This window comes from Lolium perenne, chromosome 1 (genome assembly GCF_019359855.2).
Source record: "Lolium perenne isolate Kyuss_39 chromosome 1, Kyuss_2.0, whole genome shotgun sequence".
NCBI lineage: Eukaryota > Viridiplantae > Streptophyta > Magnoliopsida > Poales > Poaceae > Lolium > Lolium perenne.
The window spans coordinates 131221724-131249565 of record NC_067244.2 but is presented as its reverse complement, the minus strand read 5'-3'; the positions used below and the strand labels follow the sequence as shown (position 1 = coordinate 131249565).

The window sequence follows — 27842 nt, the reverse complement described above, 5'->3', positions numbered from 1 at the left end:
ATGGGCGACGATGGTGCCGACGAAGTTGCTGGTGAAGTTGCTGATGAAGTTGCTGGCGACGTTGCCGGCGAATTTGCCGGTGAAGCTGCCGATGCCATGATCGGATCTGCCGATGCCTTGCCTTGTGCCAACAGGCTTCCCACAGACGGCGCCAATTGTCGAGGGTGCTCCTCGGCAATGCCCTCCGATAGGGGCTTAGGGTTGATGGAATCCTGCAAGCTGACACGAGACATCGGTACACAGACAAGCGGGGAGAGCGATTTACCCAGGTTCGGGGCCCTCGATTAGGTAAAACCCTTACGTCCTGCCTGTCTGTTCTTTGATTATGATGAAAACAGGTTACAATGGGGTGCCGAATAGTTCGGCTGTGATCTCGGCGAGATGCTAGTTGCTAGGGTAACCTAGTTCTAAGCTTCTGCTGGCTAGTATTGCTAAAGTTGATTGTGTCCCCTCGATAGCCCCTCTCCTGGCCTTTATATAGGTGGCCAGGTCTCGAAAGGCCTAATCGAGTACGACTAGGTTTACAGTAGATCTGTTTCTAAACTTTCCTTGTTCGGCTCCTTTCGTGCCTTGTTCTTCAAGAAGCCTTCCGCTGCACCGTCCTAGTGGCCCATCTTGCCATCGGGTACCTTCATGGGCCTCCAGTTAGGCCGTGTAGGGTAGAGCAACATTGGTTATCCGAAGGGTTATGCCCACGTCACCTCCTTTAAGATTTTTTTTTGTAGACACGGTTCTTCTTTGGTCAACCTGAGATGTATAGTGAAGAAGTATGGCACAGCCCCCGAGTGTCGGGTGCGGCGAAAATAAATGATAATCAACTTTATGCAAATCGAAGGAACACTTAGCTTATTGGGCACAACGGAGTCGGCGCGATGAAGTCTTCGAGTGCGGAGAAGAAGTCGAGCCAAAGTAGAAACCACCAAATAGCGAAAATAAATGCCGCCATATTGTTGATGAAGAAATATCCGAGCCCCCGAGCGCTGCTAGGGTGATATTATTATTGTTGCTTGGGCGCCGTATAGCAGTTGTGACCTGGGGCGAAGTCATTGTTGAGCCCCCGAGCGTTGCTGAAAACTTTGTACCGAAGTAATGATCGCCTGGAATATTATGTTGTAGCTATGCTCAGGGGCGAAGTCGTTGTCGAGCCCCCGAGTGTTGGCTCCATGGATATGTAACGCCATAAGAGATGAAGTCATTGAAGATGAATTCAAGATGAAATATTTGAGATGAATCCATATTGAAGATTACGCCATTAAATATGAAGCATATATTAAAGATGAATCCGCTAATATCATAGAGCATGAATCCATTGACTCGAAGAAAATAGTTCCAGTAATAACCACAGAAGATGAATTCATTGACCCGGAAACGCATCGGGTAATATTGTATTAGAGTGAACCAATAATAACCCGAAGAAAACCAATCTAGTAAGCCGAAGAAAATAAATCCACTGAGCCGAGGAAGATAAATCCACTAAGTCGAAGAAAATAATTCCACTTGAGCCGGAGAAAATAATTCCACTGAGCCGAAGAAGATATATCCAGAGCCGAAGAAAAGAAATTCACCAAGTAAACGAATATATTTTTTGTAACGAAGTAATGGCGTAGCCCCCAGTGTTGGGTGAATTCGCTGTAGTAATATAATGGCATAGCCCTCGGGTATTCGGGTGTGGCGAAAATAAATAATAATTCACTCTCGGAAGTGGAACACTTAGCTTTTTGTTGGGTGCGACAGAGTCATCGCTGAAGTAGGTCGTGTAGCGACAGTCGATGTAGGCGCGCAACGTCTGGCTGGAAGTAGTCGATATCATGCAGCGCCTGGCCGACATGGTTGATGTAGTCGTGCGGCGCTTAACCGGCGTGGTCGATGAAGATAACACAGTCGAAGTAATTGCGCGGCCAGAAGACAAGATGCATGATGACGAACGGGATCGATATAGCAAAGTAGTTGAAGCTTATTTCCAATCTGTAGTTATATTACGGCACAACAACTGTGCGCAAATAATAGTACAAGCCGAGGAAAATATTTGGCAAAATAAATTTTGCGTAATTGAAAATATATCACCTGATAATCTATATGTTGGGTGGCGAAGTACGCACTAGCAGGTTCATGCTGGCAAATCTACGACGGACAAGTTCGGGAGAGCCGTTGTTTGCAAATAAATCTAAAATTTCTCGCAAAAAAATTCAGAGCAAATATTTATCTATATTTTCTATACAGTGAATTTTCTTGCTGAAGATAAGATCGTGTGTTGTTTGCCTTTTTCAGATGAATAGTTACCCAATCAAAAATCAAATACTACAAATCGGAAGTACGAGCGTAAAAAACATTAATAGGAGTACTTAGCTTTTGCTTTCCGAATACAGCGATCGGTTCTTGAATCTGTCGGTATTGGCAAGTTTGCAACCACATGTGCGTATGGTTTTCCCTGGCTCAGTTCACCGGCCAGCCTTTTAATCTTGCGTGAATCCACCGGCAGGCATGCGTACGGTTGGACGTGACAGGCTGCTGTTGCTGCTGTCTCCTCCCCTTTTTTTTTCTCACGAACCATGCTGACGAAATTCCGTGGCCGCGCATTGATGATGGAAACGGCTTGTCGACGAAGCTGATCCGGGCACAATTTGTGTCAACGAAACTCTTGCCGATTTCGATCGTCGCTCTTCACAGCACGGACCACTTCGTGATAACAATCTGATCTACTTGTTTTTTCTCGTCTTCTCCCCTGATGATGTTGATGATGATTTCGACGGATCCCGTCCGGATAACAAAATCCAGTCGTCGCGTTCCCCACGGATGGCGCCAATTGACGAGGGATCACCTCGCCAATGCCTACATATTGTAGACTTGGGTTTCGGGAGAGAGCGACGATGGAGATTCCGGGAGCGAGATTATGCACACGACGTACCCAGCTTCGGGTCCCCTCGGTGGAGGATCCCTACGTGCTGCTAGCAATCTACTATATGATCACAAGTATGTTTACAGGGTGCCACCGTATGCCGAGTTTTGTTGTCTATCTGTTGTCCTCTCTATCTGTTGGCCTCTTTCTATCGGGTACCCTGGCTAGCTTTATATATGCAACCAGCCTAGGGTTTTACAAGAGTCCTAGTCGACTACTTCTTCGGGTTGCCTTGTTGGGCCTTCTCCATATTGGACCGAGCCGAGCCAGGTATACTAATAATGGGTACCCGAAGGGTATACCCATGTCAGTCAACGAATGGTAGTGGGCACTCTAACCCCCTTGTCAAACAGACTTTCAAAGAGCGGCTCCCATGAAGGACGTTATCTCTACCAGCAATGTAGATCATCCCTCTTCTCTTTTGTTTACACATGTATTTTAGTTTTATTTATAGATGACACTCCTCCCAACCTTTTGCTTTCACAAACCATGGCTAACCGAATCCTCGGGTTCCTTCCAACATTTCACATACCATGGAGGAGTGTCTATTGCAAAATTAAGTTGCTTACTGATGAATCAGGGCAAAACATGTGAAGAGAATTATTAATGAAAGTTAATTAATTGGGGCTGGGCATCCCGTTGCCAGCTCTTTTTGCAAAATTATTAGATAAGCGGATGTATATGCCACTAGTCCATTGGTGAAAGTCTGCCCAACAAGATTGAAAGATAAAACACCACATACTTCCTCATGAGCTATAAAACATTGACACAAATAAGGAGTAATAAAGTTTTGAATTGTTTAAAGGTAGCACATGAAGTATTTACTTGGAATGGCAGAAAAATACCACATAGTAGGTAGTTATGGTGGACACAAATGGCATAGGTTTTGGCTCAAGGTTTTGGATGCACGAGAAGCATTCCCTCTCAGTACAAGGCTTTGGCTAGCAAGGTTGTTTGAAGCAAACACAAGTATAAACCGGTACAGCCAAACTTACATAAGAACATATTGCAAGCATTATAAGACTCTACACTGTCTTCCTTGTTGCTCAAACACTTTCACCAGAAAATATCTAGACCTTAGAGAGACCAATCATGCAAACGAAATTTCAACAAGCTCTACGGTAGTTCTCCACTAATAGGTTTAAACTACATGATGCAAGAGCTTAAACATGATATACTTGAGAGCTCAAAACAATTGCCAAGTATCAAATTATTCAAGACAATATACCAATTACCACATGAAGCATTTTCTGTTTCCAACAAAATGACAATAAGTGCTGCGGCTTTCAGCTTCTGCCACGAACATGAAAAATAAAACGAAGAACACAAGTGTTCAAATGAAAAAGCGGAGCGTGTCTCTCTCCCACACAAGCATGTTAGGATCCGATTTATTAAGAAAACTTAAAATAACAAACAAGAATAAAAGCACACGGACGCTCCAAGTAAAGCACATAAGATGTGACAGAATTAAAATATAGTTTCACTAGAGGTGACCTGATAAGTTGTTGATGAAGAAGGGGATGCCTTGGGCATCCCCAAGCTTAGACGCTTGAGTCTTCTTGAAATATGCATGGATGAACCACGGGGGCATCCCCAAACTTAGACTTTTCACTCTTCTTGATCATATTATATCATCCTCCTCTCTTGATCCTTGAAAACTTTCTTCACACCAAACTCAAAGCAATCTCATTAGAGGGTTAGTGCATAATCAAAAATTCACATGTTCAGCAAGGACACAATCATTCCCAATACTTCTGGACATTACCCAAGGCTACTGAAATTTAATGGAGAAAAGAAATCCACTCAAACACAGTAAAAGAGGCAATGCGAAATAAAAGGCAGAATCTGTCAAAACAGAACAGTCCGTAAAGACGAATTTTTTCGAGGCACTTAACATGCTCAGATGAAAAGGCTCTATTGAACGAAAGTTGCGTACATATCTGAGGATTACTCATGAATTTTTTCAGGATTTTACGAGTTTTCTACAGAGAGAAAATCTCAAATTCGTGACAGCTAAAAATCTGTTTCTGCGCAGAAATCCAAATCTAGTATCAACTTTCTATCAAAGACTTTACTTGGCACAACAATGCAATAAAATAAAGATACAAAGGTATTGCTACAGTATTAACAAGCACCTTGACTCAAATATAAAACAAAAATTGCAGAAATAAAATAATGGGTTATCTCCCATAAGCGCTTTTCTTTAACGCCTTTCAGCTAGGCGCAGAAAGTGTAAATCAAGTAACATCAAGAGAAGAAGCATCAACCTCATAATTTTCCTTAAAAACACAACTTGTCGCAAAAGGTATCTTAGATGCTCCATTATCTAAATTTCCCATAGTGGTACTAAGGGTTTTATCAATTTTAAGCTCATAATGATTCTTTGGTTTTGGCATCTTAGGGACATACATGAACTTTTGCTCCTTACCCACATAAGCTTTCTCCTTAAACTTAAGAGAAGAAAAAGTTGAACCCAAGGTTCCCATAGCTTCTTCAAGTTCACCAATACTATGGGTTTGATTATCATGGATAGCACAAGTTTCTAAGACAGCAATTCTTTCATTAATTCCTCCTAGGGATTTATCAAGTTTATCAGTATTATCAAGTAATATTCCCAATTTAGTCTCAACACTTGGAAGATTTTTCTCTATGGCCTCCAACTTTTTCATGACATCCTCAAGAGAGATTTCAATTTTAGCTTCATGATGCGTGCAGTTAACACACGTCCGTTGGGAACCCCAAGAGGAAGGTGTGATGCATACAGTAGCAAGTTTTCCCTCAGTAAGAAACCAAGGTTTATCGAACCAGTAGGAGTCAAGGATCACGTGAAGGTCGTTGGTGACAGAGTGTAGTGCGGCGCAACACCAGGGATTCCGGCGCCAACGTGAAACCTGCGCAACACAATCAAAGTACTTTGCCCCAACATAACAGTGAGGTTGTCAATCTCACCGGCTTGCTGTAAACAAAGGATTAGATGTATAGTGTGGATGATGATGTTTGTTTGCGAAGAACAGTAAAGAACAATTGCAGTAGATTGTATTTCAGATGTAAAGAATGGACCGGGGTCCACAGTTCACTAGTGGTGTCTCTCCCATAAGATAAATAGCATGTTGGATGAACGAATTACAGTTGGGCAATTGACAAATAAAGAAGGCATAACAATGCACATACATATATCATGATGAGTACTATGAGATTTAATCAGGGCATTACGACAAAGTACATAGACCGCTATCCAGCATGCATCTATGCCTAAAAAGTCCACCTTCAGGTTATCATCCGAACCCCTTCCAGTATTAAGTTGCAAACAACAGACAATTGCATTAAGTATGGTGCGTAATGTAATCAACACAAATATCCTTAGACAAAGCATTGATGTTTTATCCCTAGTGGCAACAGCACATCCACAACCTTAGAACTTTCTGTCACTGTCCCAGATTCAATGGAGGCATGAACCCACTATCGAGCATAAATACTCCCTCCTGGAGTTACAAGTATCAACTTGGCCAGAGCCTCTACTAGCAACGGAGAGCATGCAAGAACATAAACAACATATATGATAGATTGATAATCAACTTGACATAGTATTCAATATTCATCGGATCCCAACAAACACAACATGTAGCATTACAAATAGATGATCTTGATCATGATAGGCAGCTCACAAGATCTAACATGATAGCACAATGAGGAGAAGACAACCATCTAGCTACTTCTATGGACCCATAGTCCAGGGGTGAACTACTCACACATCGATCCGGAGGCGATCATGGTGATGAAGGGCCCTCCGGGAGATGATTCCCCTCTCCGGCAGGGTGCCGGAGGCGATCTCCTGAATCCCCCGAGATGGGATTGGCGGCGGCTGCGTCTCTGGAAGGTTTTCCGTATCGTGGCTCTCGGTACTGGGGGTTTCGCGACGAAGGCTTTAAGTAGGCGGAAGGGTTGGTTTAGGGGCGACACGAGGGCCCCACACAACAGGGCGGCGCGGCCCCACCCTTGGCCGCGCGGCCCTGGCGTGGCGGCGCCTCGTCGCCCCACTTCGTAATCCTTTCGGTCTTCTGGAAGCTTCGTGGAAAAATAAGACCCTGGGCGTTGATTTCGTCCAATTCCGAGAATATTTCCTTTGTAGGATTTCTGAAACCAAAAACAGCAGAAAACAGCAACTGGCTCTTCGGCATCTCGTCAATAGGTTAGTGCCGGAAAATGCATAATAATGACATATAATGTGTATAAAACATGTGAGTATCATCATAAAAGTAGCATGGAACATAAGAAATTATAGATACGTTTGAGACGTATCAAGCATCCCCAAGCTTAGTTCCTACTCACCCTCGAGTAGGTAAACGATAACAAAGATAATTTCTGAAGTGACATGCCATCATAATCTTGATCAATACTATTGTAAAGCACATGAGATGAATGCAGCGATTCGAACCAATGGTGAAGACAATGAGTAAACAAATGAATCATATAGCAAAGACTTTTCATGAATAATACTTTCAAGACAAGCATCAATAAGACTTGCATAATAGTTACTCATAAAGCAATAAATTCTTAGTAGAAAGCTTTGAAACAACACAAAGGAAGATATAAGTTTCAGCAGTTGCTTTCAACTTCAACATATATATCTCATGGATAATTGTCAACACAAAGTAATATAACAAGTGCAATAGGTAAACATGTAAGAATCAATGCACACAGTTTACACAAGTGTTTGCTTCTGAGATAGAAAGAATAGGTAAACTGACTCAACAATAAAGTAGAAGAATGGCCCTTCGCAGAGGGAAGCATGGATTACTATTTTTGTGCTAGAGCTTTTCATTTTGAAAACATAGAAACAATTTTGTCAACGGTAGTAATAAATCATATGTGTTATGTATAAGATATCCTATAAGTTGCAAGCCTCATGCATAGTATACCAATAGTGCTCGCACCTTGTCCTAATTAGCTTGGATTAACATGGATTATCATTGCATAACATATGTTTCAACCAAGTGTCACAAAGGGGTACCTCTATGCCGCCTGTACAAAGGTCTAAGGAGAAAGTTCAAATTGGATTTCTTGCTTTTGATTATTCTCAACTTAGACATCCATACCGGGACAACATAGACAACATATAATGAACTCCTCTTTTAATGCTTAAGCATTCAACAGCAGATAATATTCTCATAAGAGATTGAGGATTTGTGTCCAAACTGAAACTTCCACCATGATTCATGGCTTTAGTTAGCGGCCCAATGTTCTTCTCTAACAATATGCATACTCAAACCATTTGATCATGAAAATCGCCCTTACTTCAGACAAGACGAACATGCATAGCAACTCACATGATATTCAACAAAGGTAAAAGTTGATGGCGTCCCCAGAAACATGGTTACCGCTCAACAAGCAACTTATCTTTACTATTAAATTGCAATGCAACCGTGGTACGTCCGGGTCGTTTTGCAATTTCGCGGTTGTTTTGCAGTTTGGCCCCTACAAAAGTTACCTATTATCCTGCAGTTTTTGCCTGCTTATCCAATCTCCTTCCGAGATCGAACCTCGCTGATTCTCCGCCCGGCACCGATCGAGGAGATGGAGACGGAGGGGCTGCCTTCCCCGCTCGATTCGTGGTGTGGGGGTCGCCGTGCGCGCCGACCGGGTTGTAACGCCGCCCGTCCATCCTCCGCGGGAGACTGGCTTCCCTATTGTGGGCTGCGGTGTAGCTCGCTTAGCCCTCTTCCTCCTCCTGTTCAAGATGGGATTTTTCCCTCTCCGGCGGCCTGATCTAGGGCGACGCGGCCGGATGTTCTCGGGTGGTGCTCCAATCTTTGTGATGGACTAGGTACGCTCCAGGAAGAGAAAGGGCTAGACCTCGGAGCTGGACGTCGTGAGGAGTATCGAGCTTCTCATCCTCGAGGCCTCCTTGCTATATTCCACTGAAATTACTAAAATTTGATATTTTATATTCCACTGAAGCTACTCCATAATGTCAAAAAGACAAAGAAACATCCTTTGTTTCTGAATTTTCTATTGCTACTTTATCTGAATTTTCTGATTGCTGAATTATGATCTTCAGGTGGACTGAAATTCATGTCGGGAAAACCATGCCTTACGGATCTGCTGCTGATAGGAACCTGGAGGTGCCCCTTGGGCGGCGACGCACTGGATGAGCAGAATCAAGGGGGATGTGACGGCGTGACGCGCTGGCCTTCTCCCCTGGCTGGCACTGTGCTCCTGGAGGGTGGGGGCGGCGTGTCGCTGCTGCTGATTGCCTGCTGGTTGGGGCGGCAAAGAAAAGCGGGCGAGGTGGCGCTGGCGATCAAGGGATGCGAGGAAGAAGCGGGGATGTGGCGCTAGCTATCAACGGAGACGAGGAGGAAACAGGGGGAGGTAGCCCAGGTGAGGAAGAAGCGGGCAAGGTGGTGCTAGCGAGCGTCTGGGAGGTGGCCCGAGAGGTGCCGGACTGTCGGGCGAGCGCCTGGAGTCGCGATCATAGGAAGAAAATGAAGTGGCCCGTGTCGATAGATTTATTTTTTTGAGAACGTGATATACTGAATTTAACTGATGTTGTTAACTGAAGTTTGGTCTTGGTTTGCGTTGTATATAAATTAAATTGCTGATTCGTTCCTGCTGATTGCTTCGGTGGGAAAGTAAATTTTTATAGGATCAACAATCAATTTTGCCGCTGATTGCGTTTACTGAATAAAACTGCTACTGTACTATATATATATGGTGTTTTATAGAATTCAATACACGTTAAGGAGGATTTGTGTTTCATCAGATCACAGAAATATGCTAACAAATTATCTTTGATTGAGAATTTGAAGTTAGAATATTTATTTTCTAGATTCATAATTGCACCTGAAAAAATGTTAGTTTAGCTTTTCAGATGATAGATTTTTTAGTTGAAATATTATTTTCCTAGAGTTCAGATTGCACCAAAAACAATTATTCGGTTTCACCCAAAATTTCAGTAAATCATATTTCCTATAATTAAGCCAAATTTGAAGCATGTGTGCACTCTTTGCTAATGGCAACATATGGATAATTAAAGTGAATTCACTATATCAAACATGCTAATCGCATGTTTTTAAAACATAAGGCCAGGCCCGGCTTTATATATAAACCCCAACGGCGTGCAAAAAGCGTTCATTTACCAAAATCTTGTTTGATCTTGTATAACTTAAAACCAGATAGTTTATATACGATTGTGATTTGTTATTTCCGTAGCAACGCACGGGTAATTTGCTAGTTAAGAAATAAGATACATAAGTACATATTCAATACCACAATAGTTTTTAAGGCTATTTTCCCATGAGCTATGTATTGCAAAGACAAAGGATAGAATTTTAAAGGTAGCACTCAAGTAATTTACTTTGGAATGGCAGAGAAATACCATGTGGTAGGTAGGTATGGTGGACACGAATGGCATAGTTTTTGGCTCAAGGATTTGGATGCACGAGAAGAATTCCTCTCAATACAAGGCTAGGCTAGCAAGGTTGTTTGAAGCAAACTCAAGTATAAAACGGTGCAGAAAGGCTCACATATGAACATATTGTAAGCATTATAAGACTTTACATCGTCTCCTTGTTGTTCAAACACCTTAACCAGAAAATATCTAGACTCTAGAGACCAATCATGCAAACCAAATTTTAACAAGCTCTATGTAGTTCTTCATTAATAGGTGCAAAGTACATGATGCAAGAGCTTAAACATGATCTATATGAGCACAACAATTGCCAAGTATCAAATTATTCAAGACATTATACCAATTACCACATGAAGCATTTTCTGTTTCCAACCATATATCAATGAACGAAGTAGTTCAACCTTCGCAATGAACATTAAGAGTAAAGCTAAGAACATATGTGTTCATACGAAACAGCGGAGCATGTCTCTCTCCCAAACAAAGAATGCTAGGATCCGATTTTATTCAAACAAAAACAAAAATAAAAACAAATAGATGCTCCAAGTAAAGCACATAAGATGTGACTGAATAAAAATATAGTTTCACTAGAGGTGACCTGATAAGTTGTCGATGAAGAAGGGGATGCCTTGGGCATCCCCAAGCTTAGATGCTTGAGTCTTCTTGAAATATGCAGGGATGAACCACGGGGGCATCCCCAAGCTTAGACTTTTCACTCTTCTTGATCATATTGTATCATCCTCCTCTCTTGACCCTTGAAAACTTCCTCCACACCAAACTCGAAACAAACTTATTAGAGGGTTAGTGCATAATTGAAAATTCATATATTCAGAGGTGACATAATCATTCTTAACACTTCTGGACATTGGACAAAGCTACTGAAAGTTAATTGAGCAAAGAAATCCATCAAGCATAGCAAAACAGGCAATGCGAAATAAAAGGCAGAATCTGTCAAAACAGAACAATCCGTAAAGACGAATTTTTCTAGGGCACTTAACTTGCTCAGATGAAAAAGCTCAAATTGAATGAAAGTTGCGTACATATCTGAGGATCACGCACGTAAATTGGCAGATTTTTCTGAGTTACCTACAGAGAATTCTACTCAAATTCGTGACAGTAAGAAATCTGTTTCTGCGCAGTAATCCAAATCTAGTATCAACATTACTATCAAAGACTTTACTTGGCACAACAATGCAATAAAATAAAGATAAGGAGAGGTTGCTACAGTAGTAACAACTTCCAAGACTCAAATATAAAATAAAAGTGCAGAAGTAAAATAATGGGTTGTCTCCCATAAGCGCTTTTCTTTAACGCCTTTCAGCTAGGCGCAGAAAGTGTGAATCAAGTATTGTCAAGAGATGAAGCATCAACATCATTACCAGGGGGGTTGGGAGTTTTCTCAACAATGCATTGTATCTTGTATATATAAGTAACTCCTCTTTCGTTGCTCCTAGGCTTACTATCCTCATCAAACAAATTTTCAGGAACAAGCCAAGCATAGTTATTTTCTAGAGCTTCATGCATTCCTAGGAGCTTACTAGGTATCGGTACCTTAATCTCCCCTCCATCATTAACATTATTAGTGTACTTTATTCTATAAATGTCCATCTTTTCAAGGGTACTAGCAAAATCGGTATAAAAGCCAAGCCTCTTATGCTTAATAAAAACTTTTCTAGCTTCTTTAGCTATATCACCAAATTCTCTAAGAAGGACATCTAAAACAAAATCTCTGTTCTCTCCCCTTTCCATATTAGAGAGTGTAAGAAACATATGTTGAATTATAGGATTGAGATTAACAAATCTAGTTTCCAACATGTGTATTAAACACGCAGTAGCACTTTCATAAGTAGGAACAGCTTTTACCAAGGATCTATCTTCAAAATCTTCAACCATACTAACATGAGTGAAAAATGCTTCTATATTATCCCTTCCAATGATAGACCCTCGTCCTACCGGTATATCTTTCAGAGTGTACTTAGGAGGAAACATGATGAAATAAACAAAAGGTAAATAAAGTAAATGCAAGTAACTAATTTTTTTGTGTTTTTAATATAGAGATCAAGACAGTAAATAAAGTAAAACTAGCAACTAATTTTTTTGTGTTTTTGATATAAGAGCAAACAAAGCAGTAAATAAAGTAAAGTAAAGCAAGACAAAAACAAAATAAAGAGATTGGATGTGGGAGACTCCCCTTGCAGCGTGTCTTGATCTCCCCGGCAACGGCGCCAGAAAAAGAGCTTGATGCGTGCAGTTAACACACGTCCGTTGGGAACCCCAAGAGGAAGGTGTGATGCATACAGTAGCAAGTTTTCCCTCAGTAAGAAACCAAGGTTTATCGAACCAGTAGGAGTCAAGGATCACGTGAAGGTCGTTGGTGACGGAGTGTAGTGCGGCGCAACACCAGGGATTCCGGCGCCAACGTGGAACCTGAACAACACAATCAAAGTACTTTGCCCCAACGTAACAGTGAGGTTGTCAATCTCACCGGCTTGCTGTAAACAAAGGATTAGATGTATAGTGTGGATGATGATGTTTGTTTGCGAAGAACAGTAAAGAACAATTGCAGTAGATTGTATTTCAGATGTAAAGAATGGACCGGGGTCCACAGTTCACTAGTGGTGTCTCTCCCATAAGATAAATAGCATGTTGGGTGAACGAATTACAGTTGGGCAATTGACAAATAAAGAAGGCATAACAATGCACATACATATATCATGATGAGTACTATGAGATTTAATCAGGGCATTACAACAAAGTACATAGACCGCTATCCAGCATGCATCTATGCCTAAAAAGTCCACCTTCAGGTTATCATCCGAACCCCTTCCAGTATTAAGTTGCAAACAACAGACAATTGCATTAAGTATGTTGCGTAATGTAATCAACACAAATATCCTTAGACAAAGCATTGATGTTTTATCCCTAGTGGCAACAACACATCCACAACCTTAGAACTTTCTGTCACTGTCCCAGATTCAATGGAGGCATGAACCCACTATCGAGCATAAATACTCCCTCTTGGAGTTACAAGTATCAACTTGGCCAGAGCCTCTACTAGCAACGGAGAGCATGCAAGAACATAAACAACATATATGATAGATTGATAATCAACTTGACATAGTATTCAATATTCATCGGATCCCAACAAACACAACATGTAGCATTACAAATAGATGATCTTGATCATGATAGGCAGCTCACAAGATCTAACATGATAGCACAATGAGGAGAAGACAACCATCTAGCTACTGCTATGGACCCATAGTCCAGGGGTGAACTACTCACACATCGATTCGGAGGCGATCATGGCGATGAAGGGCCCTCCGGGAGATGATTCCCCTCTCCGGCAGGGTGCCGGAGGCGATCTCCTGAATCCCCCGAGATGGGATTGGCGGCGGCTGCATCTCTGGAAGGTTTTCCGTATCGTGGCTCTCGGTACTGGGGGTTTCGCGACGAAGGCTTTAAGTAGGCGGAAGGGTAGGTTTAGGGGCAACACGAGGGCCCCAAACAATAGGGCGGCGCGGCCCCACCCTTGGCCGCGCGGCCCTGGCGTGGCGGCGCCTCGTTGCCCCACTTCGTAATCCTTTCAGTCTTCTGGAAGCTTCGTGGAAAAATAAGACCCTGTGCGTTGATTTCGTCCAATTCCGAGAATATTTCCTTTGTAGGATTTCTGAAACCAAAAACAGCAGAAAACAGCAACTGGCTCTTCGGCATCTCGTCAATAGGTTAGTGCCAGGAAATGCATAATAATGACATATAATGTGTATAAAACATGTGAGTATCATCATAAAAGTAGCATGGAATATAAGAAATTATAGATACGTTTGAGATGTATCACTTCATTAACAGGTGGTATTCCAACTAGACTCTCAATGATGCAACTAGCTTCTAAAGCAGGAGTACCTAGGAAATTACCCCCTGTAAGAGTATCAAGAACATACCTATTCCAGCTAGAGATACCAACATAAAAGTTCCTAAGGAGGATAATAGTGGAGTGTTTCTTAGTGAACCTATGATGAGCATCACTAATTCTATACCAAGCATGTCGTCGTGGTGAACAGACAGATGCCATAGGATGGCTTAAGTTGGGGCCGAATGTGCGCTAGAGGATTCGGGGGAGGGTTTTGGTTATATGGGGATGGATTCCGGATGGAATACCGGATGCTCTGTTGATGAACTTGGCCTTGGCCAGAGGTAGAAGAAAAAGAACACAAGATCTAACTCAACTCTGGATCTCTCTATTCCATGATCGAACAAGGTTACAGGTTTTCGTACATGAGGTTGGACGTGCCTGATGTCTACGGGTGCTTCTATTCTTGTAGACAGTGTTGGGCCTCCAAGAGCAGAGGTTTGTAGAACAGCAGCAAGTTTCCCTTAAGTGGATCACCCAAGGTTTATCGAACTCAGGGAGGAAGAGGTCAAAGATATTCCTCTCAAGCAACCCTGCAATCACGATACAAGAAGTCTCTTGTGTCCCCAACACACCTAATACACTTGTCAGATGTATAGGTGCACTAGTTCGGCGAAGAGATAGTGAAATACAAGTAGTATGGATGTATATGAGTGGTAATAGCAATCTGAATAAAATATGGCAGCGAGTAAACATGCAACAGAACAGTAAATAAACGGAGATTCGATGTTTGGAAACAAGGCCTAGGGATCATACTTTCACTAGTGGACACTCTCAACATTGATCACATAATAAAACCACTCTACACTATCTTGTTGGATGACAAACACCATTAGTTGTGTAGGGCTACAAGAGCACCTCAATGCCGGAGTTAACAAGCTCCACAACGTTCGATGTTCATATTTAAATAACCTTAGAGTGCATGATAGACCAACGCAATTACACCGAGTACTAACATAGCATGCACACTGTCAACATCAGCTATGAAAGGGGGAATAGATCACATCAATACCATCATAGTAATAGTTAACTTCATAATCTACAAGAGATCACAATCATAACCTACACCAAGTACTTCATGATGCACACACTGTCAACATTACATCATGGAGGAGGAATAGACTACATTAATAACATCACCAGAGTAATAAAACTAGATCACAAAGAGAGAGATGAACCACATAGCTACGGTAGAGCCCTCAGCCCCAGGGGAGAATTACTCCCTCCTCATCATGGAGACAGCGATGGCGGTGAAGATGGCGGTGGAGATGGCTTCCGGGGGCAATTCCCCGTCCCGGCAGGGTGCCGGAACAGAGACTTCTGTCCCCCGAATTGGAGTTTCGCGATGGTGGCGGCTCTGGAAGGTTTTCGGGTGTTTCGTCAATCGGTGTCGAGGATTTAGGTCAGGGGGCATCTTATAGGCGAAGAGGCGGAGTCGGAGGGCCACGGGGCCTCCCCACAATAGGGGGGCGCGCCCCCCCTTGGGCCGCGCCGCCCTGTGGGGTGGGGCCCCCTGGCTCCCCTCTGGTCCCCCTTTTGCTTTCTGGAAGGTCCCGGGAAAAATAAGATGTTGGGCATTGATTTCGTCCGATTCCAAGAATATTTCCTTTGTAGGATTTCTGAAACCAAAAACAGCAGAAAGCAGGAACTGGCACTTCGGCATCTCGTTAATAGGTTAGTTCCGGAAAATGCATAAAAACGACATAAAGTGTAAACAAAACATGTAGGTATTGTCATAAAACAAGCATGGAACATAAGAAATTATAGATACGTTTGAGACGTATCAAGCATCCCCAAGCTTAGTTCCTACTCACCCTCGATTAGGTAAACGATAACAATGATAATTTCTTAAGTGACATGCTACCAACATAATCTTGATCAACATTATTGTAAAGCATATGAGATGAATGGAGCGATTCAAAGCAATGATGAAGACAATGAGTAAACAACTGAATCATATAGCAAAGACTTTTCATGAATAGTACTTTCAAGACAAGCATCAATAAGACTTGCATAACAGTTAACTCATAAGCAATAAATTCTTAGTAAAAGGCATTGAAGCAACACAAAGGATGATTAAGTTTCAGCAATTGCTTTCAACTTGTAACATGTATATCTCATGGATAGTTGTCAACACAAAGTAATATAACAAGTGCAATAAGTAAACATGTAAGAATTAATGCACACAGTTTACACAAGTGTTTGCTCCTAAGATAGAAAGAATAGGTAAACTGACTCAACAATAAAGTAAAAGATAGGCCCTTCGCAGAGGGAAGCAGGGATTAAATCATGTGCTAGAGCTTTTCAAGTTTTGAAATCATATAGAGAGCATAAAAGTAAATTTTTGAGAGGTGTTTGTTGTTGTCAACGAATGGTAGCGGGTACTCTAACTACCTCATCAACCAGACTTTCAAGAGCGGCTCCCATGAAGGACGTTATCTCTACTAGAAAGGTAGATCATCCCTCTTCTCTTTTGTTTACACATGTACTTTAGTTTAGTTTTTTTTATTTATTTATGGATGACACTCCTCCCAACCTTTGCTTTCTCAAGCCATGGCTAACCGAGTCCTCGGGTGCCTTCCAACAATCACATACATAGAGGAGTGTCTATTTGCAAAATTAAGTTGCTTACTGATGAATCAGAGCAAAACATGTGAAGAGAATTATTAATGAAAGTTAATTAATTGGGGCTGGGAACCCCATTGCCAGTTCTTTTTGCAAAGTTATTGGACAAGCGGGTGAGCCACTAGTCCATTGTGAAAGTCTGTCCGAAGTAAATGACAAGATCGAAAGATAAACACCACATACTTCCTCATGAGCTATAAAACATTGACACAAATAAGAGATAATAGCTTTTGAATTGTTTAAAGGTAGCACATGAAGTATTTGCTTGGAATGGCAGGAAATACCATGTAGTAGGTAGGTATGGTGGACACAAATGGCATAGTTTTTGGCTCAAGGATTTGGATGCACGAGAAGAATTCCTCTCAATACAAGGCTAGGCTAGCAAGGTTGTTTGAAGCAAACTCAAGTATAAACTGTGCAGCAAGACTCACATATGAACATATTGTAAGCATTATAAGACTTTACATCGTCTCCTTGTTGTTCAAACACCTTAACCAGAAAATATCTAGACTTAGAGAGACCAATCATGCAAACCAAATTTTAACAAGCTCTATGTAGTTCTTCATTAATAGGTGCAAAGTACATGATGCAAGAGATTAAACATGATCTATATGAGCACAACAATTGCCAAGTATCAAATTATTCAAGACATTATACCAATTACCACATGCGGCATTTTCTGTTTCCAACCAAATAGCAATGAACGAAGCAGTTTCAACCTTCGCCATGAACATTAAAAGCTAAGAACACATGTGTTCATGTGAACCAGCGGAGCGTGTCTCTCTCCCACACAAGGATGAACTTATTCAAACATAAACAAAAACAAACAGACGCTCCAAGTAAAATACATAAGATGTGACCGAATAAAAATATAGTTTCAAGAGAAGAAACCTGATAAGTTGTCGATGAAGAAGGGGATGCCTTGGGCATCCCCAAGCTTAGATGCTTGGGTCTTCTTGAAATATGCAGGGATGAACCACAGGGGCATCCCCAAGCTTAGACTTTTCACTCTTCTTGATCATAGTATATCATCCTCCTCTCTTGACCCTTGAAAACTTCCTCCACACCAAACTCGAAACAAACTCATTAGAGGGTTAGTGCATAATCAAAAATTCACATGTTCAGAGATAACACAATCATTCTTAACACTTCTGGACATTGCCCAAAGCTACCGGAAGTTAATGGAACAAAGAAATCCATCCAACATAGCAAAAGAGGCAATGCGAAATAAAAGGCAGAATCTGTCAAAACAGAACAGTCCGTAAAGACAAATTTTCCAGAGGCACTTAACTTGCTCAGATGAAAAAGCTCAAATTGAATGAAAGTTGCGTACATATCTGAGGATCACGCACATAAATTGGCAGATTTTTCCGAGTTACCTACAGAGAACCCTGCCCAAATTCGTGACAGACAGAAATCTGTTTCTGCGCAGTAATCCAAATCTAGTATCAACCTTGCTATCAAAGACTTTACTTGGCACAACAATGCAATAAAATAAAGATAAGGAGAGGTTGCTACAGTAGTAACAACTTCCAAGACTCAAATATAAAACAAAAGTGCTGTAGTATAATAAAGACATGGGTTATCTCCCAAGAAGTGCTTTCTTTATAGCCATTAAGATGGGCTCAGCAATTTTAATGATGCACTCGCAAGAAATAAGAGTTGAAGCAAAAGAGAGCATCAAGAAGCAAATTCAAAGCACATTTAAGCCTAACCCACTTCCTATGAAAAGGAATCTTGTACACAAATGAATTCATGAAGAACAAAGTGACAAGCATAGGAAGATAAAACACAAGTAACTTCAAGATTCTCAACATAAAAAGGGGAAACTTAATATTATTAAGATGCATATAACCATGTTTCCCTCTCTCATAATAACTTTCAGTAGCATCATTGATGAAATCCACAATATAACCATCACTTAAAACATTCTTATCATGGTTCATATGCATAAAAGTATCATTAATTTTGGCATAAGAAGAATTCTTCTCATTAATAGTAATTGGAGCAAGATCATTATCAAGAATTTGAACATGGTAAACAAGTTGCATACTAAGGGAATTGTTTTTGGCAACCCAATCATAACTATGACAAGTTTCATAAGGATAGTTATAACCTATATCATAGCATTCTTTATAATAATCATCAAAGATTGGGGGCACAGTGTCATCATAAGAAATAGAATAGTTATCTTTCACAATATGTTCATCTGTGACCATACCATCATCGTTACTAGAAGGAGATGTATCAAACATATAATGATCAGTAGCAAAAGGATTTTCAAACACCTCATCCCCAAGCTTAGAGCTTTCTATATCATTATGGGAGGAAGCATGGATAGTACTGATACTATGACAATTATTAACATCATCATTTTCAGAATTAGTTTCCCAGAGATTTGCAATATCAAAAGTAGTGTGCTCTTTCAAATCATGATCACTAATGTAGGTAAAGGGCATAGGAAGATCATTGTACTCAGATTCATTATCATAATAATCATCAGGAGCAACATACTTACGGTTACCTATCGTTATCTCATACACGCGGGGATATGCTGTTACCTCTTTCTTTTTATTCCCCTTCTTCTTCTTCTTCTTCTTCGTTCCCTTCTTCTTCTTCTCCTTCTCCTTCTCCTTTTCCTCGTTCCCTTCTTTAGGAGGGAGAGGCTTGATGAGAGGCTTCTCCATAGCATTAGAAGTAATTGCATTCATACTAATAACATCGCTACTAGCATGCAAATAAGGTTCCATAGGTTTTTTAATTTTCGCATCAAACAATTCTAAATCAGGAAAAAGATTAAAAAGCTCACCAAATTTTTTGTTGTTTTCCATTATGCCTAACTAGTGAAAATAAAAACAAGAAACAAAAAGATGCAATTGCAGGATCTAAAGGAAATAGCTTCGAGCACTCACACACCGGCAACAATACTAGGAAATAGCTTAGTAGTCGGAGGATGTGAATACCTTTTACCTTACCTCCCCGGCAACGGCGCCAGAAAAGTGCTTGATGTCTACGGGTGCTTCTATTCTTGTAGACAGTGTTGGGCCTCCAAGAGCAGAGGTTTGTAGAACAGCAGCAAGTTTCCCTTAAGTGGATCACCCAAGGTTTATCGAACTCAGGGAGGAAGAGGTCAAAGATATTCCTCTCATGCAACCCTGCAATCACGATACAAGAATTCTCTTGTGTCCCCAACACACCTAATACACTTGTCAGATGTATAGGTGCACTAGTTCGGCGAAGAGATAGTGAAATACAAGTAGTATGGATGTATATGAGTGGTAATAGCAATCTGAATAAAATATGGCAGCGAGTAAACATGCAACATAACAGTAAATAAACGGAGATTCGATGTTTGGAAACAAGGCCTAGGGATCATACTTTCACTAGTGGACACTCTCAACATTGATCACATAATAAAACCACTCTACACTCTCTTGTTGGATGACAAACACCATTAGTTGTGTAGGGCTACAAGAGAACCTCAATGCCGGAGTTAACAAGATCCACAATGTTCGATGTTCATATTTAAATAACCTTAGAGTGCATGATAGACCAACGCAATTACACCGAGTACTAACATAGCATGCACACTGTCAACATCAGCTATGAAAGGGGGAATAGATCACATCACACTAGTAGAAAACCTCTCATCCATCTAAGCCTTTAGTACCGGTTCCCTTACGAACCGGTACTAAAGGGGGCATTAATACCGGTTCCGTGCGTGGGACATCAATACCGGTTCGTTATGGACCTTTAATACCGGTTCGTAACACGAACCGGTATTAAAGGGTTTGGGCCCGATTTCCAGGTGGTGGTGGGGCCAGGGTTGCACCTTTAGTACCGGTTCGTGTAAGGAACCGGTACTAAAGGGTATGTGCCCTATATGAGCGCGCGGCAGCGCCCGAGCTCCCTGCATATCTCATTCTCACTTCTCCTCTCACATTTCCAAATATTTTGCACCTCTCACACTCCAATAATCTTTATTTTTCTCCACCATTTTAACAAGATTAACGGCATACATCTATCCAAGGGTTAGCAATATCATCCTTCCTTCCGGCGTTCCTAATTTAGCTCAGTTCTTTGGTAGTTTTAACTCGTACTATTTTTGTAGTGCAAGCAAGGTGTTCGATGAAATGCCTAAGTTAGTGATTTTATTTTTTATATGCAATTTGAGCTGAAATTATGGTATGTTTTGTAGGTTTTAATTAGTATCATCCCCGTCCTTACCGCTGTCGATCGCCAGCGTCGTCCCCTAGCCGGCACGGTACCACCTCGGTGAGCCCCTCTTCTTTTTTATAAAAAACAATTAGTTTTATGTGATGAACTTGAATATTAATTAAGTTGGTCACTCATATATCCATGATGTTGTGTATTTAATGATTTTTGATATACATATAAAATGCAGATGAGTCGACAATGGATGTACGGTGACCGGTGCCATCCCGAGTTCATTACTGGCATGCATTATTTTCTCAACGTGGCTGAGGCAAACAGGCGGTCGAATGGTTTCATGTATTGTCCATGTAGTTCCTGTAAGAATATGAAGGATTACTCTACCTCGAAGACCCTTCACGTCCACCTGCTGGAGAACGGTTTCATGCCCAGCTATAATTGTTGGACCAAGCACGGAGAAAGAGGGGTTATATTGGAAGACAACGAAGAAGAATAGGATAGTGACAACTATCCCTTATTCACTGAAGACGGTGGTAGTAGAATGGGGGAAGACGAAGCTGAAGAAGAGCCCATTTTCGATGAGCCGATTTTTGATGACCCGGATGACGATTTGGGTCGGGCCATTCTTGATGCGAAGATGAACTGCGGAAATGAAAAGGAGAGGTTGAAGTTGGAGAAAATGTTAGAGGATCACAACAAACTGTTGTACCCAAATTGCGAAAATGGTCAGAAAAAGCTGGGTACCACGCTAGAATTGCTGCAGTGGAAGGCAGAGAATGGTACTTCTGACAAGGGATTTGAAAAGTTGCTGAAAATAATAAAGAAGATGCTTCCAGGGGAGAACGTGTTGCCCTCTAGCACGTACGAAGCAAAGAAGGTTGTCTGCCCTCTAGGATTAGAGGTGCAGAAGATACATGCATGCATCAATGACTGCATCCTCTACCGCGGGGAGTACGAGAATTTGAATGCATGCCCGGTATGTAGTGCATTGAGGTATAAGATCAGGCGAGATGACCCTGGCGATGTTGAGGGTGAGTCCACCCCCAGGAAGAGGGTTCCTGCGAAGGTGATGTAGTATGCTCCTATAATACCACGGTTGAAACGTTTGTTCCAGAACAAAGAGCATGCCAAGTTGTTGCGATGGCACAAAGAGGACCGTAAGAAAGATGTGATGCTGAGACACCCCGCTGATGGGTCGCAGTGGGGAAAAATCGACAGACAGTTCAAGTCATTTTTAGATGACGCAAGGAACTTAAGATTTGGTCTAAGTACAGATGGCTTTAATCCTTTCGGGGAGCAGAGCTCCAGTCATAGCACCTGGCCAGTGACTCTATGTATCTATAACCTTCCTCCTTGGTTGTGCATGAAGCAGAAGTTCATTATGATGCCAGTGCTCATCCAGGGCCCGAAGCAACCCGGCAACAACATTGATGTGTACCTGAGGCCATTGGTTGAAGAACTTTTAGAGTTGTGGCGTGACGAAGGTGTACCTGTGTGGGATGAGCACGAACAAAAGGAATTTAACCTACGAGCGTTGTTATTTGTAACCATCAATGATTGGCCTGCTCTTGGTAACATTTCAGGGCAGTCAAACAAGGGATACAATGCATGCACACACTGTTTAGGTGAGACTGACAGTAATTATTTGGGAAACAAGAATGTGTACCTGGGGCATCGTCGATTTCTTCCAAAACAACATCACGTAAGAAAGAGAGGAAAGCATTTCGGAGGTGAGGCAGATAACCGAAAGAAGCCTACCCGCCCTACTGGGGAAGTTATATATGATATGGTCAAGGATTTAAAAGTGATCTTTGGAAAGGGTCCCGGCGGACAATCTGTTCCGCATGATGTTGACGGACACGTACCCATGTGGAAGAAGAAGTCGATATTTTGGGAGCTACCCTACTGGAAATTCTTAGAGGTTCACTCTGCAATCGACGTGATGCACGTGACGAAAAATCTTTGCGTGAACCTGCTAAACTTCTTGGGCGTGTATGGGAAGACAAAAGATACACCGGATGCACGGCAGGACCAGCAAAGTATCCACGAAGGAAACAACCTGAATCCAGAGAAGTATCAAGGTCCTGCCAGCTACACTCTTACCAAAGAGGAGAAGGAGATCTTTTTTGAAGTCCTGAGTAGCATCAAGGTCCCGTCTGGCTTCTCGTCGAATATAAAGGGAATAATAAACATGTCGGAGAAAAAGTTTCAAAACCTAAAGTCTCATGACTGCCATGTGATTATGACGCAATTACTTCCGGTTGCATTGAGGGGGCTTCTGCCGGAAAATGTTCGAGTACCCATTGTGAAGCTATGTGCGTTCCTCAATGCAATTTCTCAGAAGGTGATCAATCCACTTACTCTACAAAATTGACAGAAGGATGTGGTCCATTGTCTAGTCAGCTTCGAGTTGGTGTTCCCACCATCCTTCTTCAATATTATGACACATCTCCTAGTTCACCTGGTCGAAGAGATTGGCGTTCTCGGTCCTGTATTTCTACACAACATGTTCCCCTTTGAGAGATTCATGGGAGTCTTAAAGAAGTACGTTCATAACCGTGCTAGGCCAGAAGGAAGCATCTCCAAGGGCTATGGAACAGAGGAGGTCATTGAGTTTTGTGTTGACTTTATTCCTGACCTTAAGCCGATCGGTGTTCCTGAATCGCGCTATGAGGGGAGACTGCGTGGAAAAGGCACGCTAGGAAAGAAATCAGCAACGTGTATGGACGGACATTCTTTCACTCAAGCACACTACACAGTTCTACATAATTCCATCTTGGTGGCTCCGTACAAAGAGGAACACAAGGAGATCTTACGCTCTAAATACCCGGAGCAACGTGAAGATTGGATTGATGGAGAACACATGAAGACTTTCGGCGGTTGGTTGCAAACACGTCTCATGAATGTCACCGATGACAAGCAGCTGTACTTGTTGGCCAAGCAACCATCTTCTACTATATCGACTTTTCAAGGGTACGAGATTAATGGGAACACATTTTACACTTTCGCCCAAGACAAAAAGAGCACCAACCAAAACAGTGGTGTCCGCTTTGATGCAGAAGATGGCAATGGGAACAAGGTCACATATTATGGGTACATAGAGGAGATATGGGAACTTGACTATGGACCTAATTTCAAGGTCCCTTTGTTCTGGTGCAAATGGTTCAACCTGAAAGACGGGGTACAGGTAGACCCGCAGTACGGAATGACTACAGTGGATTTCAAGAATCTAGGGTACGACACCGAACCATTCGTCCTAGCCAGTGAAGTGGCTCAGGTTTTTTATGTGAAGGATATGTCTAGCAAACCGAAAAAAGAAAAGAAAGGCAAGAGGACACATCATACGATGAGCCAAAGCGGCACATAGTTCTTTCAGGAAAAAGAAACATCGTGGGAGTAGAGGACAAGACAGACATGTCAGAAGATTATAATAAGTTTGACGATATTCCACCCTTCAAGGTAAAAATTGACCCAAGCATCATCTTAAACAATGAAGATTGTCCATGGTTGCGTTGCAGTAAGAAGAAAGGGAAACGGGCGAAGAAAACTCAGAAGACTAGCTAGCTACATATAGGGATCATAACTTGTGTATCTCAATATGGAAATCACTTTTGTGTAATGATGTTACTGTATGTAAGATATTAACAATGGAGATGGTTGGCTTGTTTTACTAGTTAATTAGCTTTCACGGGCTTGCAGGGAAATTTTTCCGAGGCGGAACTTCCGAATATGCCATATATAGGGCATGTGCACCAAGGGCATATTCGAGAAGTTCCGCCATGGGAGATTTCCCAACCCTTTCCTCCATCCATGGTGATGAAACTCTCCATCCATGTTGGCTTGTTGAGCTGCTTCCCATGGTGTATCGATGCTCCTTTTATAGGCAGAGCGTCCTTATCCCGCCGACAGCTTTAGTACCGGTTGCACCCACCAACCGGTACTAAAGGTTACCCACGCGTCCTTATCCCACCGACAGGGCGTCGTGCGCTACATACTTTATCTCATCGAGCAGGGCGTCCTTATCCTGCCGACAGCTTTAGTACCGGCTGCACCCACCAACCGGTACTAAAGGTTACCCACGCGTCCTTATCCCACCGACAGGGCGTCGTGCGCTACATACTTTATCTCATCGAGCAGGGCGTCCTTATCCTGCCGACAGCTTTAGTACCGGTCGCAGACACCAACCGGTACTAAAGGTTTGCCTCTGTCTTCCCGCCTATTTTCTTCCCGCGCTTTCCACCGGTTCCCGCCTCTGTCTTCCCACCTATTTTCTTCCCGCGCTTTCCACCGGTTCCCGCCTCCGTCCTCCCGCCATTTTTTTACTATATATATGTTGGCTTGGCCACCATTTACATATCACATCTAGACTCATATCTGCAAACCTCATCACCAGGTCACATGGCTTCCATCGTATCTCTAACCCTCCGGGAGGCGGAGGCGCTTTGCGCGTCGAACTACCCCTGCCCGCCGGGCTACCGCGTCCCTACCGGCTGGTTGCTGAGCGTCGGAGGCGTACCGGTCCCTCCTGTCCCTCTAGGTGTGGCGCGCGAGATGGCCATCACGAACCACTACTACTTCGAGCTCACGCCAGAGCAGCGGAGGAATCCCTAGTGGCATCCCGACTACAGCCCGACTTGGGAAAGCTTCTTCATCAATCGGCGTGAGAGGGCGCTTGCCAGTCACGAGGAGGGTGGCCCGCCTCTTCCGAACTTCAACGAGGCCGGCCGTCGGCTGTGGTGGCGCGGCCGTACTCTCCAGGGCGTCATGGCCTACCGTGGCCCCCGCCTGCGCTACCCTCAGTCCCAGCCCACGCGTGCTCACCCGCCGACGTTCGAGTACCGCGACCCCGATGCCAGCGACGATGATGATGGCGACTACGACGACTACGGTGGCGACTACTACAGGGCTAGGCACGAGTATGACTGAATGACTCCAACAGTAGAATTTGGCCATGTATCTTTAATTTTCAGTTAAGCTATGTACTTTTAATTCGAGTTCACTCGTAATAAAATTTTATTCCCGCCCTTTCTTTCCCGCCTTTTTTCTCCCACGCGTGGCGTCGTGGCGGGAAAGTTTCCCGCGCGACGTCGTACGTGGCGGGAAACTTTCCCGCGCGACGTCTTACGTGGCGGGAAACTTTCCCGCGCGGACGGCGTCGTGGCGGGAGTAAAGAAAACAAATAGAAAAGAAATATAAAAGAAAAGGAAAGAAAAGAAATAGAAAATAAAAAGAAAAGCAATAGAAAATAATAAAAAGAAAAGAAATAGAAAATAAAAGAAAAAGAAACAGAAAAGTAAAAAAGAAACAGAAAAGTAAAAAAGAAACAGAAAAGAAAAAAAGAAATAGAAAAAAAAGGAAAGAAATGAAATGAAATAGAAAAGAAAAAGAAAAAAGAAAAGCAATAGAAAACAATAAAAAGAAAAAAAATAGAAAATAAAAGAAAAAGAAACAGAAAAGTAAAAAGAAACAGAAAAGAAAAAAAATAGAAAAGAAAAGGAAAGAAAAGAAATAGAAAAGAAATAGAAAAGCAATAGAAAATAATAAAAAGAAAAGAAATAGAAAATAAAAGAAAAAGAAACAGAAAAGTAAAAATGAAACAGAAAAGTAAAAAAGAAACAGAAAAGATAAAAAGAAAAAGAAAAACTAAAAAAAAGATTTGGTACCGGTTGGTGCCACCAACCGTCTGAAAGCTTTGCACGGTTGGTGGCACTAACCGGTACAAAAGGCCCTCTCCCCTGTGTTATCACTTAGGCTCGTGGCAAAACTTTGCCAAATTCAACAGCTCCTCCGCGCGCAGACAGGCCCGAGCTCGCCGTCGCCCGCGTCGTCGCCCGCAGCTACTGCCGTAGCCGTCGCCGTCGCCATCGCCGAAGCTCCACGCGCCTCCGCCGTCGTCGTTGCCCGCAGCAGCAGGCCACCGTCGCGCGCAGCAACAGGCCGGGTCGCCATCGTCGCCGCGTCGCCCGCCGCTCTCCACCTCTCCCCGCGCCGGCAACCGAGGTGAGCACCCCCTCCTCTCCCTCCCTCGCCTCGCCTCCCTCGCGTCGCCTCCCTGGCCGCCGCGCCTCGCTGGGAGGAGCCCGCGCGCGTCGGCTGCCGCGCCGCGGTCGCCACCGGCCTCCCCTCACGCACGCCCGCAGCGTGCTCGACGAAAGGCCGCGCCGCCGCCTCTCTTACAGGTCGGTGCGGCCCGGCGCGGCGTTCGCCGTGGTCGACCTCGCCCGCCTTCGCTCCGTGCGGGTCACCCGGGGACCGCCCGCCACTGCGTGGGTGGACTCCGGCGCGACGCTCGGGGAGCTCTCTACCACGCCGCCGGGAGGGCCAGCGGCCATCTCGCGTTCCCGGCGGGCCTGTGCCCGACGGTGGGCGCTGGCGGGCACCTCAGCGGAGGCGGCTTCGGCATGCTCCTTCGCAAGCACGGCCTCGCCGCCAACCACGTCGTGGATGCCGTGCTGGTAGATGCCAAGGGGCGGCTCCTGGACAGGACCTCCATGGGGCGCGACGTCTTCTGGGCCATCCGTGGCGGCGGCGGTGGAGGGAGCTTCGGCATCGTGCTATCGTGGAAGGTGAAGCTCGTGCCCGTGCCGCCGACGGTTACGGTGTTCACCGTTGCCAAGTCCGTTGAGGAGGGCGCCGTAGACATCCTTGCCAAGTGGACAGGTGGCCAGCTTCCAGTCCCTGTACCTGGGCACCTGCGACGTGGGCTGGCTGGGACGATGACGACGGTGTTGGCGGGGCGGCAGAGTTGGTTGCGGAGGCGCTGCATGACTGACGAGAACGAAGCGCACATGCGCACGCTCGCGTGTTTGTTGCCGGCGTGTTCATTATGA

The 27842-nt window shown here is 43.4% G+C and overlaps 1 protein-coding gene across 1 annotated transcript; it reads left to right on the top strand.

The window, feature by feature from the left end:
• LOC139833034 (uncharacterized) lies at positions 1-27842 on the top strand. Its single transcript, XM_071823123.1, has 2 exons — positions 1-79; positions 26920-27842. Exons 1-2 carry the CDS (start codon positions 1-3, stop codon positions 27840-27842), a joined length of 1002 nt encoding a protein of 333 aa, XP_071679224.1.